The 18,876-nt window shown below is 34.7% G+C and overlaps 1 protein-coding gene across 1 annotated transcript; it reads left to right on the forward strand.

Moving 5' to 3' along the window:
* Positions 1–13,120: 13,120 nt before the first annotated feature.
* On the forward strand, positions 13,121–17,292 carry LOC110775542 (uncharacterized). The gene is made up of 4 exons (XM_021980151.2): positions 13,121–13,253; positions 13,705–13,884; positions 14,763–16,228; positions 16,903–17,292. Exons 1-3 carry the CDS (start codon positions 13,236–13,238, stop codon positions 16,209–16,211), a joined length of 1,647 nt encoding a protein of 548 aa, XP_021835843.1. The 5' UTR covers positions 13,121–13,235; the 3' UTR covers positions 16,212–16,228; positions 16,903–17,292.
* The last annotated feature ends 1,584 nt before the right edge of the window (positions 17,293–18,876 follow it).

Below are 18,876 nucleotides of genomic sequence, written 5' to 3' on the forward strand. Positions count from 1 at the left end.
CATCAAGATCTACAGAGATAGATCTAAGAAGATGACTCGACTTAGTCAAAAGGTTCAATATGGCTGACTCCAAGAGAGGTCACCTACCCTTGTCTCATGGAATGACTCTTAGCAAGACTCAGTTTCCAAAGACACTAGATGAGTGAAGATGAATATGCATCATTGATTGGTTCAATAATGTATGCTATGATATATATACGCCCGGATGTTTCATTTTCACTCAGTCCTACGAGTTGATACCAGTCAGACCCAGGAGAGGCACATTAGACTGCTGCCAAGAACATTCTGATGTACTAGAAAACGCACAAAGATGATTTCATGGTCTATGGTGGAGATGATGAATTGATTTTTAAAGGATATACAGACGCAATCTTCCAAACCTACAAAGATGATTTCAGATCATATTCTAGGTTTGTATTCTGCCTCAACGGAGGTGCAGTAAGCTGGAAAAGTGCTAAGCAAAGCACTATTGCGGATTCTACAACTAAAGCGGAGTACATGTTGCATATGAAGTAGAAAAGGAAGAAATTTGGCTAAGAAAGTTCATTGGTAAGCTTGGTGTAGTCCCCTCAATTAAAGGACTGGTAGCTCTCTATTGTGACAATAACGGAGCTATTGCCCAGGCCAAAGATCCTAGACACCACCAAAGAGTCAAGTATGTACTTTGTATATTTCACCTTCTACGAGAATTCGTTGAAAGAAAATAAGTCGAGATAAGTAAGATTGGAACTGATGACAACTTCTCAGAGCCATTGACAAAACCTCTGCCTCAAGCGAAGCACAACTCGTACACTGCAGCTTTGGGAATCAAGCATATTGGATATTGACTTTTGTATCTTTTAATGTTTTAAAGTTTTTAGAGTTTAATACTTTGTAAAACATTTTGGTTAACCATTCATAGAAATGAATAAATTTCAGGTTTCCATTTAATTTTTTGGTTTATTAAATGATGATTCCTTTCAATTTAACAATATACAAGATGGACTGGCATAACCAGTCCTGTGACTAACAAACGTCTATCAGGTGAACTTGTATGTCAAAAGTTAAAAATGGTCCTGGTCGGAAGTTTTCTATAAAGATGGACACATAGAAGACGTTGGTCGGCTAGAATGCAAGATGACTAGTAGTTTTGTTTCTTGAACTATGTGGACATGGCAATGTTGCAATCATTTTCATAGATACTTGATAATATTATTATCAGACAAACCTATGAAACTTTAGTGTAAGAGATGAAAATCTGTCATAAGTAAAGTTCATTATCTTATTAGACATTAATCCTCAATAGTCAATACTTGAGTGATGTGAGATTACTTATTTTAGAACTACTTACTTTGACGTTGTCAACCATCGCACCGTAAAAGGAGGAAATAACGGCAATGCTCAGGTAATCACCTATCAAAATAAAACTAACCTCAAGATCGCAAGATTGAGATTGTCCTTCGATAAATCAGGATGAGATGCCAAAAGTTGTACACGGCCACTCAGAGAGCTAGAAACTATAAAAAGCATGGCCGTGATCAGATGAATCATAGGATATGATTATCTGTTTATTTGACCAGTTGAACTCTTACACCAAGGAATACCTCTAACGTAATAAGGATGACCAGTCTTACCTTATATTCATGAGCAGGCATCAAGCGACAAAGGACTATGGAAATGCACATTTGTCCCTAAGGACAGGTGGGAGACTGAAGGAAATAATACACTGGGTCCAAGTTTGTATTTAATGCATTTAATGCTAAGTCTAATCAATGCGGTTCAGTATTAATTAAGCAAGTTAATTATTCAGTAAGATCAAGTGATCCGAATGCCTAGCTAGAGGCTGCTTCAGTTTAAGTGGAATTAATATTATTAACAACACAACTTACTCTTGACTGGACCCGTAGGGTAACACAAATATTACGTGAACAGATCAAGTATTTAGGTGAATATTATATTCAGTAAACAGGCCCGGTCCTGAGAATTTAAGGGCCCTAGGGGAAGTTAGAATAAAGGGCCCCTTAGTAAAAAGACCAAAATAATTTTTCGCAATCAAAATAATACTACATAATAAATAAACTTAGTTTTGCAAACTATTATTCCAAAAAAAATGACAATTACACATTTTCCCCTCATTCAACTCTTATCAAAACATAAAAACCGATTTTTTCGAGCATTTTGGGATGCAAAATCATTTATGTTCACGTCAACATCAATGTTTTCCAACATATCCTTCTCAATTGATACAGTTGCCAATCCATTTAGCATGTCTTGTATCTACCCTTTTCACCATAAATTTATCCATGGCTCCGTATTGTGATTTTCTTATCTCTTCCTCTCTTTTTCTCTTTTTACGTTTTGCACTTCCAGGCATCTTAAATAAAATAAATAACACACCAAGTAATAAATCAATTAAACAAAGATTCAAACAACAATAGCACCTATCAATTGAAATTTAGATAGAACATCCAAAAATTAAATCTCCAATCCAATTGGGCATCGATCGACGATTCTCAATCTGTAACAAAACAAATTGAAAACAATTAGAATAGTAATAACTAAAAATCATTGCCAATTCAACATCAGAATTCACAAATTGAAATGAAAAGAATTAGAACTGAAATATGAAATTAAAAGAAACTATTAAACAAATCGGAATGATTGATTAATCGGAATGATTTTAAAAAAAAAATCGGAATGATTTACATATTAGCAATAGGCATACCTGATTATTGATTAATGATCGAATTGGCGAAATCTGATTGAATCAGCCGCAACACGCAAGCAGTGCCGCTTCGCCCCAGTTCCCCACCATTGCCCGACTTCCACCTCGCTTTGCGCCGCCGACCTTATCCACCAATCCCGCTTCGCGTTGCGCCTCCGACCGCCGCGAGATTTGACAAAATCACAAAAAGATTGAAATTTTTTGATAGAAACAACCACTAACAGAAATAAGAGAGAGGAGAAGGAATCGGAGAAATGTGAATCAATTATTCCATTAATTGATTCGATTTACTGAAAATACTGAACGACATTGATGAATAAATGGAAGAAATAAGTACAGAAAATAGGAAAGAGTAAGGTAAAGGGCTGGACGGAAAGTGTAACTGTTAATTATGGTGGTCTATTGTGGGTCTTCCGTGATTTTTTTTCCTTTTACATTGCACTAAACATAGTAACCTAATAACAAATTATTATTTTTGGGCCCCTTTTTGGCTTGGGCCCTAGGCGGTCGCACTCCCCGCCTACCCCTAGGGTCGGGCCTGTCTGTAAATACTCTAATTATGGATATTCGAAAATGATGAATGTTGGTTTCAGTGGGAGCTAAACAAACCATCAAAAGGCAAATAAAGAATATTTTCGGAAATGAAGATATTACGGGAAACGGAAATATGGTTCATAACGGAAATATAAATATTATCGAAGTCGAAGATATTGCCGGAAACAGAAATATGGTTTGTATCGGAAATATTATCGGAAATAGAAATATTGCCGGAAACGAAATATTATCGGAATCAGAAATATTGTCGAAATCGGAAATATTGTCGTAAACGTAAATATTGTTCGACTCGTAAATAAATTTCGGAATCGGAAAAAAAAATCGGAAGCTCGGCGAGCGACAAGCCAGCGCATGGGGCAGCCCATCGCTCAACGATCCATCCCGCAAGCTAGCACCCATGGACTAGCGCTTGTGCATAAGGCCAACGCGCATGGTTAGCAGGCCAGGAGCAACGTTGGGCCAGCAAGGCTTGCGCGCACGACAAGCCCAAGCGCAAGGCTTGCTTGTGCAGCAAGCTTGCTGGCCGGCCAGCCCTAGGGTGTTTAGGGTTATGGGATTTTTCTAAAATTGCCTAAATTATTCTAGGGTTTTGGCTCCTAGGGTTTATCCTATTTCCTATAAATACATGACCTATGGTCGTGAATTAATACACATCAATACATATACTTTGCCTATCACCTAAAAGTGAGATCCCGAAATCATAAACCTTAGTTAATATCCTAGTTGGTACGATCTAAGGCGGATCCGAACATGTTGTGGACTTTATACAGAGGGACAATGTTTGGCGTTATAACTTGTTCTTTTTCGGTTCGGGAGCATCTATGGAAGGCACTCATTACAAAGTATGTATACTGAATTATGCTAATTGATTATGTGAAATTAATTTGGATTCTGGCATTTACGGTTTATTCCGCATGACATTGAATTGTTCATAACCTAACACAATGCACGAATAGTGGTTTGCAGCTGAACGTTGGGTTTGTATTTTTCCATGAAAGCTAGGTCCACAGCTTCCCATGTGCTTATTTCGTGATCTTTGAGAGAGTAGTACCACTTCTGGAATACAGGTTCCAGAGACGTCGGTAACACAACAGGGTAAAGCTCATGATCAACTCCCTTAATTTCCATCATTGCTCAGAAGTTCTTGAGGTGATACTTGGGGTTATCAGTAGATCGGAATTTGGGTAATATCATTCAATTAATTTTTTTTGTAGGTTAACTTTCCCTTTTCAGGTTTTCTTCTCCGGAGGAATCAAAGTAGTGCTCTTGGTTAGTGACCTGGTTTACCATGCTCTCAAATTTCTTAGGTAAATAAACATTAGAGGTGACCTGCTCTACCGCCCCCCTACGGTTGCTCATTGTTTCAAAGGAGGTGCTAAGGTTAGCCACTGCGGCCATGAGCTGAGTGATCTGATCAACTGTTGCCATTGGTTATGGAAGTAGGAAGCTTGGAAATGGGCTGTTTGAAGAAGGAATTGTAGCTTGCTTAATACCTGTCAACACGGAGGCTAGGACTGATAGAGCTCTTCTCAATCTTTCTCCTTGGCGGCGAACTCACAAAGCCTCTCGAATCCTAGATTACACATGCAATGGATTCAGAACTTGGACTTTAACCGACACATGACATGATATGTATGCAAATGGAATAAGACCTAGACTAACTCTAATTAGAACCACCCTAATATCTCAGATTTTTGGATTTTGTTTTCGTAGCTATTTTTGGGAATTTCGACCCTTTTGTATTTGTACTCGTATCATGATTTGCAACCCGTTGATATTTTTTAAGAGGAGTTTTATCCTTTTGTATATTTGAACTAGGAATATTTCAAGGGACTTTCAACCCATGGGATTTATACTTGTATCATTTCTAGGGATTTTTAACCCGACTTTTTATACGAAAGGTTTTCTGAATTAGGAATATTTTAGGGGATTTTTAACCCAACCGTAGAATTTTGAATTTAGTTTAGGAATATTTCAAGGGAATTTCAACCCGTTTGATACAAAAGGTTTTGAATTGGAGATAATTTAGGGGAGTTTCAACCCATCTATAGAATTTTGCATTTAAAACTAGGATTGTTTCAAGGGAATTTCAACCCGTTTTAGGTTTGGAGGAATTGAACTAGAAATATTTTAGGGGAGTTTCAACCCATTGAACCAATTTTGAAAATTGCATTATTTTGGGGGATTTTCAACCCGGCATAGAATTTTGTATTTGGTATTTATTTCTAGGGATTTTCAAACACACATAGAATTTGGTATTTGGTATTTATTTCTATGGATTTTCAACCCGACATAGAATTTTGTATTTAGTACTTATTTCTAGGGATTTTTAACCTGTGGGAAATATTTTGAGATTGTATTTTGAGGGTCATCACTCGATAAGGTAGGCAAAGATTTTGGACTTGTAGTTCGAACTCGTGTTTGATGGATGACAACCATTTTTGAATTTTGAAACATAGGACATGTGTTTCGAATTTGATGGTTTGAAAGTGCTTTGTATTAGGAATGAGACTTTGATATTTTGAATTTGCAATTTTGTTTTTGAGTGTTTTTGGACATGGGAATTGGACTTGAAAATCCGGCATTAGAACGCCATGGATTGGACTTTTGAATTTGGTAATCTGAACATAGAAAGTGGACTAGAAAATCCGCCATTACGACGCCATTGGTTGAAATTTTGTATTTGGTTATTTGAACATAGAAATTGGACTAGAAAATCTGGCATTACGACGCCATGGGTTGGAATCTTGAATTTGGATATGGAAATTTGGGCTTGAAAATCCGGCATTATAACGCCATGGAATGAACTCTTGAATTTGGACATGGTAAGAGGTTATGCTATTTTGCGTGAGGTGTGTTTGGTGGGTTTTGAATCAAGCGAAGTGGTGCTCCTAAATGATGACCCTAAATCAGCGATTTTAAATGCATGAGGCTTTGATGATGCTCCTAGGAGGTTTGATTTTCCTATTTTGGAGGCGAAGGTTTTTTGCAAAGCTAGAACTCGAAGGTTAGTCATTCACGTGTACAAAGACGCTCGCAAAAAATGCACATATAAGCACGTTGTCACACTAACATGGATATGAATGTGACATGCAAAGTTCTCAACCTAAGGTCGGTCTAAGTTTTGGATGATGCAATGGACACGTATGTTTTCGAACACCCTCCAAGCACACAATGCCGGGAGCAAAGATAGCAACTGTCAAGGTTTGGTAGGCTCGGAAATGGTCAGATACTTTGGTCGGGATCCGTATGGAGAATGACCAAATCTTCGCCCCCATGGTTTACCTCGAATGTAGAACACATCCCTACATTTCGAAGGTAGAAACTTAATTTTGTATTTTCGAAAACATGCATGCAATGCTTAGACACAATTGAATGAACCAATAATTAAAAAATCAATCGTTTTGGTGCTCGTTCTCAAAGCTTGGGAGCGGCTCTTTCGAAAGACAATATTCGAGCTAAAGTCCCATTTCGAGCATTTGAACAGAATTAGGCTTGTGCCACTGCGAGCCATTGCGCAGGACGCAAGGCAGTTGTGCCAAGTGCACCAAGGTGCACCAGGCGCTTCTGGACCTGCACCAGGCGCTTTAGCGGGCCAGTGACAGCCTGCTCGAATGATGTTCGTGGTCAAAATGCAAATTTAGGACTCCCCGGTGGAGTCGCCATATTGTAGGTTTTTTTTTATGTATATGCTTTGAGATTGTTTCTCTCGTATTTCGTATACTTGTATATTCGAATTTGGTAAATGCAAGTTTTGGGACCTTGACATGTCCCATTTGGAACATGCCAAGAGCTTAAACTTGGTAAATGTATTAAGAAGCCCGACACTTGGATTTAACTTGATTTTCGCAATCCCAACCGATAAAGGGGAGCCAAATTCCAAGGTCGAACTTGATGATTCGAATTGATTTGAACATTTAGAAAATCGGAAACCCAAATTATGTGAAATACGCTAGAAACTACCCCTACGGTTATCGAATATTGGGTTTCGACGGAGTCGCCACCAAACGAGTTTAAGGGTCCGATTTGGAAAGACCAAAAATGACTGGGGATAAGACTAGGACTTGAAACCGTAATGAGACTCAGGTAAGGGAACGAGACACTTATTTTGAAAGATTTGACTAGTTGGTTCAAACAAGACAAGGATAATTTTCGTGCATAATCCTAATCATGGCACTAAGTTTAGGTTGGTGAGCATGCATTTTAGAACCTTAAAATTGCTACTTCGTGTGTGATCACTTTGCTTTAAGTCCAATTTAGGGAACCTAGTCCGATTTTCCCAAAATTATCTTTGTTAAGCGTGATTAGAACTTTGTAGATCGTTGATTTAGCATGTTAGGTGATGAAAGCAATAACAAATAGAGAAAAGCATCACAATAGAAAATAGAGTGCGGAAATGTAAAGATTATACATCACCACCTAGAAAAAAGGACTAGGTGTAAACCAAATGAATAGTAAAGGTGCGAAATTGAAAGGTGAAATATTGAAATAAGCATTATAGTAAGCAATTAAGCATAAAGAATAGAAATTGCAATAATAGAACTTGTATGAATGATGTTAGAAATCCAAACGAGAGATACTTGTCCAAGTATGACTTGGCCCCTCATGGATTCAACTTTAAAAGAATATAATTTTAAAATAAGTTTGCTCATTAAAAATTATCATCGATTTTGTACTTGAATATTGAAATAAAGATTGAATATTGAACTTGAACTTGAACAAAGAACTTGATATTGAAATTAGGAGGCTAAACTCTTAAAGATTAGAACATTTATGCTAAAGGTCTCATCTTTAATAAGCTTCAAGACCTAAAATTGATTCTAGTTTAAAGAGAACTTGATCTCATTTAAACATCATTTAATATTGGATATAGAAATTGTATATTGAACATAGAGCTTTTTATTTCATGTGTTCTAGTTTAGAAAAGGGTTTTCACTTTTCCAAACATCATTGAACTTGCATAAAGTTAGAGTATTTGAATATCTGAGTGATGATTATCATAACAAATACTTTCAAGAGTGAAAGCCTCAACTTATTAATCATGTTTTAATGAAACCAAAGCTTTAAAGATGAAATCAAAGCTTTAAAGATTGAAATGGAGTATGGAAGACCATTTAAGGGGGATTCTAGTATGAAACCCCTTAAAGGTTACTCCTTTTGTACAAATTCTAGTTTACATGAGTTATGGACTCACTAACATCCTTGGATTATTGAAATAGCTTGAAGATTAAAGCATAGAAATTAGAAATAATAGAATTTAGGGACTCGGATTACCTTGATTTGCTAGGTTGATGCTTCCAAGGTGTTTTCCCAATTGCTTTAGTATTTAGAAATTTTTGCTTTTTAGAAAAATTGAATTTTAGAGAGTAGTATGTGAGGAGTGATTTTTGTATTATGACGTTAATTGTATTCTGAATACTTTCTCCCCCTTCATTCATTAAAAAATGGGGATTTATATAGGAAAGCGGCTGGAAAAAGCCAAAAGGGCTTGCGCCTGCCAAAGGAAGGACGACGACGTCGTCCTTTTGGGTGCGTCGACAGTTGCATCATTGTACCTTTTTGGACGTTTGCGAAAGATGATTTGCTTGGAGAATAAGGTTGGATTTTTACGACTTACGCGTATAGTTTGCGAGATTTTGTACGTTTTGAACTCGTTTTTACGGGTCGGAGACCGGGATGCTCGGTTTTGTGGGTCGGCGCCCAAATTTGAATTATTTAATGGCATTTTTTTTTATTGGAAATAGGCTTCGGAGACTAATGGTGGTATCCATTACGAGAGTTTTTATTTGGACTTTAGAATTGTATTTTGGAATTGAATTTTGTTCCAAGTTCCGGGATAAGAATGGAATTGGATTTTGGATTTTGGATGATTGAACTTGGAATAACTTCTTTGTACTTTTGTAATTGGGACTTCCACTAGGAGTTGCACCAACCTTGAATTTAGGATAATAGTTTTGTCATCGGCCCTAAGGGGAGACACAAATTAGTTTTCTACAGACACCTAAAAAGAAAAATATAAAGAACAAAAAGAGACAGAGGGAGTATCATATTTCGGTATTTAGCGCCTAAAAGACTACCCCTCCGTTTTGAAATAAAGGGAACAATTTACATTTTCACGTTTTCCAATTTAAATGTTTGAACATTAATATCTCCAATTTTGTATTCGTAAAATATAAAAAGTTGATATTCTTAAAGTTATATATATCGCGACGAATCAAACAAGATCCCACACTACTATATTTTTCCTTACACATAAATGACAAATGATAGTCAAATTGAAATTTATTTACACTAATATAAACCTGGTCCACGCTAACTTAGCGTGGACCAGGGCAACAGAGTTATTTGTATGGGCAACATGTGTAACTGTCACGTGACAATTTTTTGTGATTTTAAATAGTAACTATATGTGTATTACAGTAACTATGTGTTTTAAAGAGTTACTATGTGTTTTGTAGAGTTTCAATGCGATTTGTGTCTAACCCACTTTATATATGTTTTAAACTTTTTTATTTTTCAAAATTTCAGATCTACATTCTGTTCATTACTCTTTCATTTCTTTCTCTTCATTTTCTCTCTATGCTTTTCAAAATTTGGCCCAAATTTATAGGTTTTGTTCGATTTTCTTTGTAATTATCTTATAATTCTTATAATTGGATCTATTAGATAAGGAAAAATTGGAGGAAGTAGTAGATCAAGAAGGAGGTTCGTCGTTGCCGAAATCGAATCGAAGAATTTGCGCTCGTCTACAAATCTTCCCAAGAATTTTTAAAGAACACATCTCGGTTTGTTGTTTTTTAAAGAATTTTAAGTCTATTTTTATTTAAAATTGAAAATATTTGTTGTTTTGGAGAATTTAATGTTTTTGTTTTACCGAAATATCGTTTTCACTTCGCGAATTCGACCAGTGACTTCACGATTTTAAATAGTAACTATATGAGTGATAGAGTAACTATATGGTTTAAAGAGGTACTATGTAATTTTAATGGTTACTATATGTGTACAATAGTTACTATATTATTTTAATGGTTACTATATGTGTACAATAGTTACTATATGTGTACAATAGTTATTATTTTGTTGAGTGATTTGAAATGTTTGTTGTTTTGTTGAAATTAGGGTTAGTGTTTCACATAGTTAGTATATAAATGATATAGTCACCTTTAATTTATGTTGCGAAATAGTGTTTTTAATAGTCACTGGAATGTTCATTGTGTTTATGTTAGTAGTAGTTTTTAGAGTAACTATATTTTTTAAAAAGTTACTATAACTTTAAAATAGTAACTATATATGTGTTTAAAATAGTTACTATATTTTTTAGAAAGTTATTATAAGTTTAAAACAGTAACTATGTGTTTAAGATAGTTATTATGTTATGAACAGTTTATAGTGACTTTTTGATAAATAATAGTTACTATACGATTACATTATGTACTTTGTTATTTAGAGTATGTTTTTGTCCGCTTTAGTGACTATATGATTATAATGGTTACTATATGTGTACAATAGTTACTATATTATAATAATAGTCACTATATGTTTTATCTAGTTACTATATGGTTTATATAGTTACTATATATTTCAAATAGGTACTATGTTTATTTTATCATGATTTGTTACCATATGTTTATTTTCTTCAATAGTTACTATATTATTTATATAGTTACTATATGTTTGAAATATGTATTATGTTTATTTTATCATGATTTGTTACCATATGTTTATTTTCTTCAATAGTTATTATATGTTTTATATAGTTATTATATGTTTGAAATAGGTAATATGTTAGTTTATTATGTTATGTGCATGCTATTTATGTTTATTCTACATTTTTAGTGGTGTAGTTACTATATTATGGATCGAGTTACTATATTATTATCACACCAACTACGTCTGCAACTTTGTGACTAAATGACCATCAATAATATTTATAGGTACTATATCTTGTATTATAGTAACTATATGTTTGGTATAGTTTTTTATGTATATTATAATGTTATTTTTATGTTGTTTGTTGTCCTCTATGTTATTATATATTATAAGAGTAACTATGTTATGATCACAATAACTATATGATCATAACAATAACTATATCTGCAACCCTGCTCGTATATGACTATCATTAATATTAAGAGATACTATATCATGTATAATAGTAACTATATGTTTTTAATAGTTACCATGTTATCATTATGTTCTTTTATGTTCTTTCTTTGTAATCTATGTTATTAGTAATAAATTGACTATTATTATGACAGTAACTATATGACTATAACAATAACAATAACAATATCTGCAATTCTGCGAGTATCTTACCATCGTTAATTCTAAGAGTTACAATATGATGCATAATAGAAACTATATGTTTTACATAGTTACTATGTTATTTTATCATATTTAAATGTTAATTCATTAACTTAGTTCAAATATTATTGATTCAAAAATACAAAGATGATGCACCCAGAATTGAAGTCGTGCATAGAATAAATTTTGCAAGGTAAAAAAAAGCAAGAGAAGAAGAAAATCCTGACAACAATGGAAACCAAGGACGTGGTAGAGGAAGGAGATGACGTGCTGGTGGAAAAAAGAGACGTAGACGTGTCGATTGGTATTTTTTATTTCAAAAAATATTTGATTTTAACCTGGTTTATTTAATAGATGCAAATAATTAGAATGTCGTAGCTAAAACAACTAACCAAGTATTTAATGTTTCTTTATTACTGTTCAGGAGTTGTAATTACTGTTACTTTTGATATAGTTACTCTTTTTTATTCCAGTAATTATGTGATATACAATCGTAATTATATAATAGTAAAAGTTACTATATGACCTCTAAAGCATCTATATATCATATTGTTTATTTTATAATATAGTAATTGTTCTACAGCTAAAGTTACTTTTCTATATGATATAGTTACTCTTTGGATAGAATAATTATTCTTATCGAAATGACTATATTATTATTATTTTTTCATAGTTACTATTCTGAAGATATAGTTACTTTACAGAACCTATAGTTTCTAATTATAATAGAAGACGCCGATTACCCGGTTCACGTTAATTTACAAAAACACCCTAGTCCACGCTAATTATAGCGTGGACCAGGTCAATGCAAGTGGGATTGATTGAAATTTGTAAATAATATCAAAAGTCAAAGTGTCCCTATTATTTCGAAACCAATGTAGTATAATCGTAAATCAGATTAACAACAAATCCTGAATCATTTTAATGTTGTGTCAAAACTCACCGTTTCTCGCGTGAAACTGTCAAAACATCAACATTTAGGAGTAGGGATGGAAATGGGTGGGATTTGGATCGGGTGGAGCATCACCCACATCCATCACCCGCATCCATCCGCTCCACCCGGTCCATCCGTCACCCGCTTTACTCATCACCTGCATTTCGTCCATCCATCATCCGCGGGTGAACCGGGTGGATCGGGTGATATTCGGATGAAAATGGTAAACCATTAAAAATCACCACCTAATAATATGCATAATAATTAACCAAAAGAAAAAAAATTATATACCTACATTCATCTCCGAAACATATAATTATTTCTTATTACGCATAACGTATAACTAAAAAAAACAAGCACTAACTTTAATAAGTAATGGATTTATCAACACATTTTATGTTTAAATATAAATATAAATAATATATTTAAAATAAACGGGTAACGGATCGGGTGGTAAACGGGTGATGGATAAAAAAATATCACCCGCATCCATCACCCGCTTTTCATCCATTTAATTCGGATTTTCATCCGTTTAATTATAGCGGGTGACCGGGTTCATGGATCAATTTCCATCCCTATTTAGGAGTGAATCCAACATCAAACAAAAGGGTGAAACAGTCAATTCATACAAAATCCAGTACAGTGAAAAAGGGGGGAAACAACCAAAACACCACCACTCCACTCTCCAGTCTCCACTACCCTCACTCAACCAAAAATAACCTCCTCCATCGTCCTTCAATGGCAGACGAATCCCAGGTAACAATTTCCATTTATAAAATCAAAAAATTCTTAATTACATTTTGTTACTCATTTTTATTTTCTTATTAAAGTGAATTTTGGGTTATAATGGTGATTTGGGTTGCAGAAATTTCATCATCAAACTCAAATTTTGTAAACCACTATATATTCGAAGTAATTTAGGATTTTGGGTATGAAATTTGATATACTTTCTATTAATCAAAGTTCTTAATCATTGTTTTAACCCATTTTTTAGTTTTTGTTAAGGAATTTTGGGTCTGTTAGACTGTAAAGATGATTTGGGTTGTACAAATTTCGTAAAAAATCAATATTATTAATATGTATAACCCATCTTTGCTTTTTTGATTTTTGGTCTGAAATGATTTCGGTAGTTACTAAATTTTCTTCGTTACCCAATTTGTGAGTTAATTTTTGGGTGAATTTGGGTCTGAAATTATGTGTGTCGCAGATTAAAATGGAGGCACTGAAGAAAGTATATGCAGACATAATATACAACACATCAAAAGAAGCAGCAGCAAGAGTTATGGCGGCAGAGCGCAATGTTCGTTGTTTTCAGCAGCAATTGGTTTCTGTAAAAGCGGAGTGTCTTTCTATGCTTCTTCGTCTAAAAGATCATTTCAATTCCACGGTAAATTAATAAATCATTGCTTTTTCATTTTTTGGCAATTTTGTTATTTAGTGTTTATATTGAACTGGATTTTGTTGGATATTTGGATTTTCTCTTGGGTTTGAAGTTAATATGCTTGAATAATTTCTGCTTGTCACCCAAAATGCCATGCTCATCTGGATTCTGGAGCTTTGACCACTACACAATAAAAAAAGAAGCATATATAATATGAGAGGCATCGACATCTTCGTATAGCTTGAGATTATTTATTTATTTTGCCTGAAATCTTTCTTATGTGAATATTCAATTCAGTCTGTTGGATAATTAATGTCGCAAATGTGGTACAGCTTTTTGATTCCAACTTAATGTTTATTCTCAATGCTAAACTTACAAGGAGTGTATAATAAATTGATGAAAGATAATGTATTTGAATGAAAGCAAAGGCATTTTCAGTGAATGATAATACAGCGAAAACCTTTAAATAAGAATGACATTAAACACACTGTGTTCAAGTAATGGTGAAGTAACAGGTTCTTTTTAATGAAACGTTGGGTGCATATGTCAACCTGAACATGAACATGAATAGCGTTTCGAAGCAAAATATTAGTTAATCGGTCTCGTCAAACTCATCATCTATTATCTATGGAGAATTATGCAGTCTTACCATAATTGTCATGAAGGTTCATATTCTGTGGTAGGAGACTAGGAGGATAGGCTTTAATATAGTTGGGATGGATGTTATAGTCTTCTGTTTAATACTAATATTATAGCATCATATTTGACTTACTTTTAGTTTGGTTACTGAACTTAATTGAAGCATACTATTTAAAGTTCTAACGAGGTGAATTGTACTTGTAAAAGAAGTGAAGAATTGATGAGAGAAGTATTCATCTTGGCAGATTGCAGAGGCGGAGGCTAGGTCATTAAAGCAACAAATGAAGATTGAAGAGCTTGAAGATCAACTATGGGAAGCTGAGGGAATTATTGTAGATCTCAGAGGTGAGTTCAAGGAGGTACAGGAGCAATTGGAGATCATGATGCACAGCCAGAAAAAGCCTTTAAATGAACATGTCCATGTGATCAATGAACCTGTTCAAGAATGTGGTCCTCAGGATAATGCGCCTAATAATTTCATATCCCAGGTCTCAGATGCACTAGTAGATTATGAGGAGAAAGTCGCATATCTGCATCCTGCAGTTCTAGATCAAAAAGAATTCCATACCATGAATGATACTAGCCTATCTGTTAAATCACATTTGAATCAATTTCATGCGCCTGATGATGATTGTAGTTCCATCATTATGCAAAATAGGGAGATTGATCTATGCAGAAACGGATCAACCCAAAGAATATGTGCATTTAAAGGAAGTTTTCCAAATGTTAGATTGCCTAACACAGAATCTGAAGATCCGAAGTTTTTGCTGAATATCCAGTCAAGAACCAATGCAGATGAAACGGTGACTCCCAGACAGCATGCAAATTGTAGTGATAAGTCTGTTGACTCCTGTGGGGAACGATTGTGCTCTTCCAAGACTGGTCAGAGTAATATTAAGAATATTCCATTCGGACATTTATCGCATCATAACAGCAGCTACAAAGAACAAGCTGTCACATCTCTTCGCAGATCTGCTCGAAGAAGTACCAAATACAGAGCAGTTGCTTCCTTGCAGGCCACTCGTAAAGAGTTGGGGTTCTTGGGAAGAACACGGCTACAGTATTCTCTTGGTCCATTGAAGCAATGTTCCAGTGTTGTGAATGTGCAATCTGCTGAGATCCCAATAGGCAAAGTTGCAATGTATTCTAAGAACATTAATGCTGGTCATGACTTGAGCTGTAATTATGAAAATGTGGTGTGTGCTGAAAAAGGAAATGGTGTGAAAACCAGAGGGTTTTCAAGTGATAAATCCCATACATCTCCTAACGATGCATTACAGGATTCAGTGCTTGTTGATGTGCCTATCTCGGAAGGATTTAGCAGCAGTTATTGTCAGCTATCCAAGACTGTGGTGCGTAGTGAAGAAGGAAGTGGTGCATATACCAGAAAAGCATCAAATGATAAGTCCCATACACTTCCTGATGACGCACTACCGAATTTAGTGCTGGTTGATGTGCCTATCTCGGAAGAAATTGGTAGCAGTCACTGTCAGTCAGCCGGGAATGACAGAGTTCTGAAATTTACGTTCCAAAGGAAGCGCCGGAAGAATGTTTTGGGAAAAGTTGATGAGAACATTATCCATGATAGGAGCCCATTAAAGAGGGGATTGGAGAATCCAACTAATTTTGCTATGGCTGAAAATGGTTTTTCAAAGATGAAACGCATGGGTGAATTGGTGATGGTGGAAAATTGAATCAAGTTGCTCATCAGGTGTGCTTCTCCCTCGTTCAAGTGCATTTCCATCTCTACTTTATTTAGATTATTTCTCACTCTTGACATATACTTCGTCTTGTGTAGCTGTGTGGGTTATCATGATGGTTGAATTTTGTTATGATACAGAATGACTGGATAATCAATGAATCTTGATTACTGTTTAGTGATGTAATTAGTTGAGCTTACTCAGGAGACGGTAAATTAATTTTGGCTTGGTTAAAGCTGAAGTCTTGCTTGAGTTCCACACAGAATCTAGATGAGTTGGGTTGGGGAGACATGGGTGCAGGCGTGCAGCTTGAAAACCTCACGAGTAGCTCAACCTTTTTAAAATTTATCATAAAAATCTGTATCAATGTATTCGCAAAAAACTAGCTCTGTGAATGTACGGGCTTGAATTGTTTGAGCCTGGCAAGCTCCAATTGAGGTATAGGACTTGAATGGAGATTAAAGTTCCCAAGATTAGTACTCCATGACTTAGGATCTGAGCATCCGGGCTAAGCGAAACTCAATTTTGCGAGGCTTACTATGACCCCAAATCTCAGACAATGATAATTTTGCATGCACTTCTTATTAAAAAGTTCTTGATGCTTTTGTTTTGTTTTGTTTTTTTGTGTGTGTTTTAGCTCTACTTATTGGGTCTTTAGTCTTTACTCTTCTTTGTCTTGTTGCAGCTTATTAACTGGGGAGTTGGTTAAAGGATGTAGGAGTAGCAGTTCATGATCGTGGCAGATGTAAATTCTCTCTCTCGACCCTTTTACGTAGAGTATCATGAACAATCAAGTCTAAGGCATACCGTCTTATTGAGGTCTTGAAATGCTTCATATGGCTGGACAAAATTAGCAGTTCTCAATGGTATTCTTTAAATTTTAGTGGTAGTTTTACATGTAGTACTGAGCCCTCTTACTACTTCATCTCAACTAACACTTGACCAATTTCTAGACCAACACTTGCAGTGTTTATTTGCCTTTACTGCGTAATTGGTCAAAAAAAAAAAGAAAAAAGAAAGAAAGACAATCTGTACAGCTAACTTGATGTTGAAATTTATCTTCATATTCGGGGAATTCTTGCATTAGTTACATTAGATATTTGAAATATACTACTTGTGAACAAAAATTATACTATGCAACTCAGTGTCGGAGCCAGGAATTTTTTTTTTGGGTGTCGGCAGTGACGTTTCCAGAATTTTTAGAGTGTTGTGTCTGGTGATCTTCTACAACACACAATAGATTACTAAAAAAAGTATCCGTCCTAAAATTAATCAAAATTCATATTACAATTATTCTCTACGGTTTTCATATGTGTGGTGAAATTTGAAAAGAATAACTTAATTTAAGAGAGCGGGTGTTTAAATCCAAAACTCTAAGATTACAGTTGTCTCTAAAGACTGGTCTCTTAGGATTATCCCACAGTTTTTTAAAATTTTAAGAGATCGGATGTTTCTAAAGGCTGGTCTCTTAGGATTATTTCTAAAGTATGGCGATCGCAATTTAGAAGGTGGACCATGGTGCACAATGAGCATGGTGCACCTTAAGTACACTAGTATATAATTAAAAGAACATTTGGTTACGTGAAAAGAACATGGATATATTTTTTTAATATTTTTAATAAATAGTGAAATCATATATTATTTTTTATAACAAAAAAGTGAAACATTATATCGCATGTTCTTTTGTCGTAGTGTCATGTTCTTTTGTTTATGCACATGTGTTCTTTTGGTGCACATGGTGCACCATGCTCACTGTGCACCATGGTCCATAGTCCACGGATTGTATGGCGATGTCTTACGTTTAAAAGTCTAAGAGATCGTCTGTTTATAAAGGCTGGCCTCTTAGGGTTAACCTAAGATCATAATAACAGGTCTATTATCTCTCAGCTATAAGTTTTTTTTTCCAGTTTATTTTGGGGGGTCCACGCACCTACTTGGCTCCGCCACTGATGCAACTACCAGATTTATATGTGCAACATTTTTCTTTGTCCGTTTTAAAGTTTGGACTCACGACCTCTGCATTTATAATGTAGCATTTTAATCATCAATCTAATGATATAACTTATCAATCAAAAGTACTAGACAGTTGAAATATATTCTTATAAATTTTACTCCCTCCATATTTTAATATGAACTATGCATTACACTTTCTAAAACTAGTCGTATTTTAATATGAGATGCATTTTCTATTTTGATATGTTTTTCTCCTACTCTCTCTCTTCTATAATACTCGCCCCTTTTTCTTATAAAGTCATCCCTTAATACTCCTCTCGTTTCTATAAATAACGAGGCGTGATATACCGTTGGGGGACAACGGGTGTATCTGCCCAAACTCGGGGTAATTTGGTAAATTCATGTATTATTGTTGACAAATCGACAAAGTAACTTCCGAAGACCAATGAAAGTATTTATAAAAACAATAACAATATTTATAAACACAATGACAATATTTATGAAAACAATGACAATACAGCAATTAGAAAATATAATTATTCTACGAAAAACAAAACCAACAGTAACCAAATAATCAATGATGAAATTAATACACAATGACATTAACCAAATAATCAATGACGGAATTTAATACAACAATGACAGTAACCAAATAATCAACTATAGTATATCCAAATGGCATATTGTGGCCATATATACGCATTTA

Source organism: Spinacia oleracea, chromosome 1, assembly GCF_020520425.1.
Source record: "Spinacia oleracea cultivar Varoflay chromosome 1, BTI_SOV_V1, whole genome shotgun sequence".
Lineage (NCBI taxonomy): Eukaryota > Viridiplantae > Streptophyta > Magnoliopsida > Caryophyllales > Amaranthaceae > Spinacia > Spinacia oleracea.

Coding starts and splice junctions, on each gene's coding strand:
- LOC110775542 (XM_021980151.2), top strand. Junction 13,885..14,762: donor AAGATCATTTCAATTCCACG/GTAAATTAATAA, acceptor TCATCTTGGCAG/ATTGCAGAGGCGGAGGCTAG.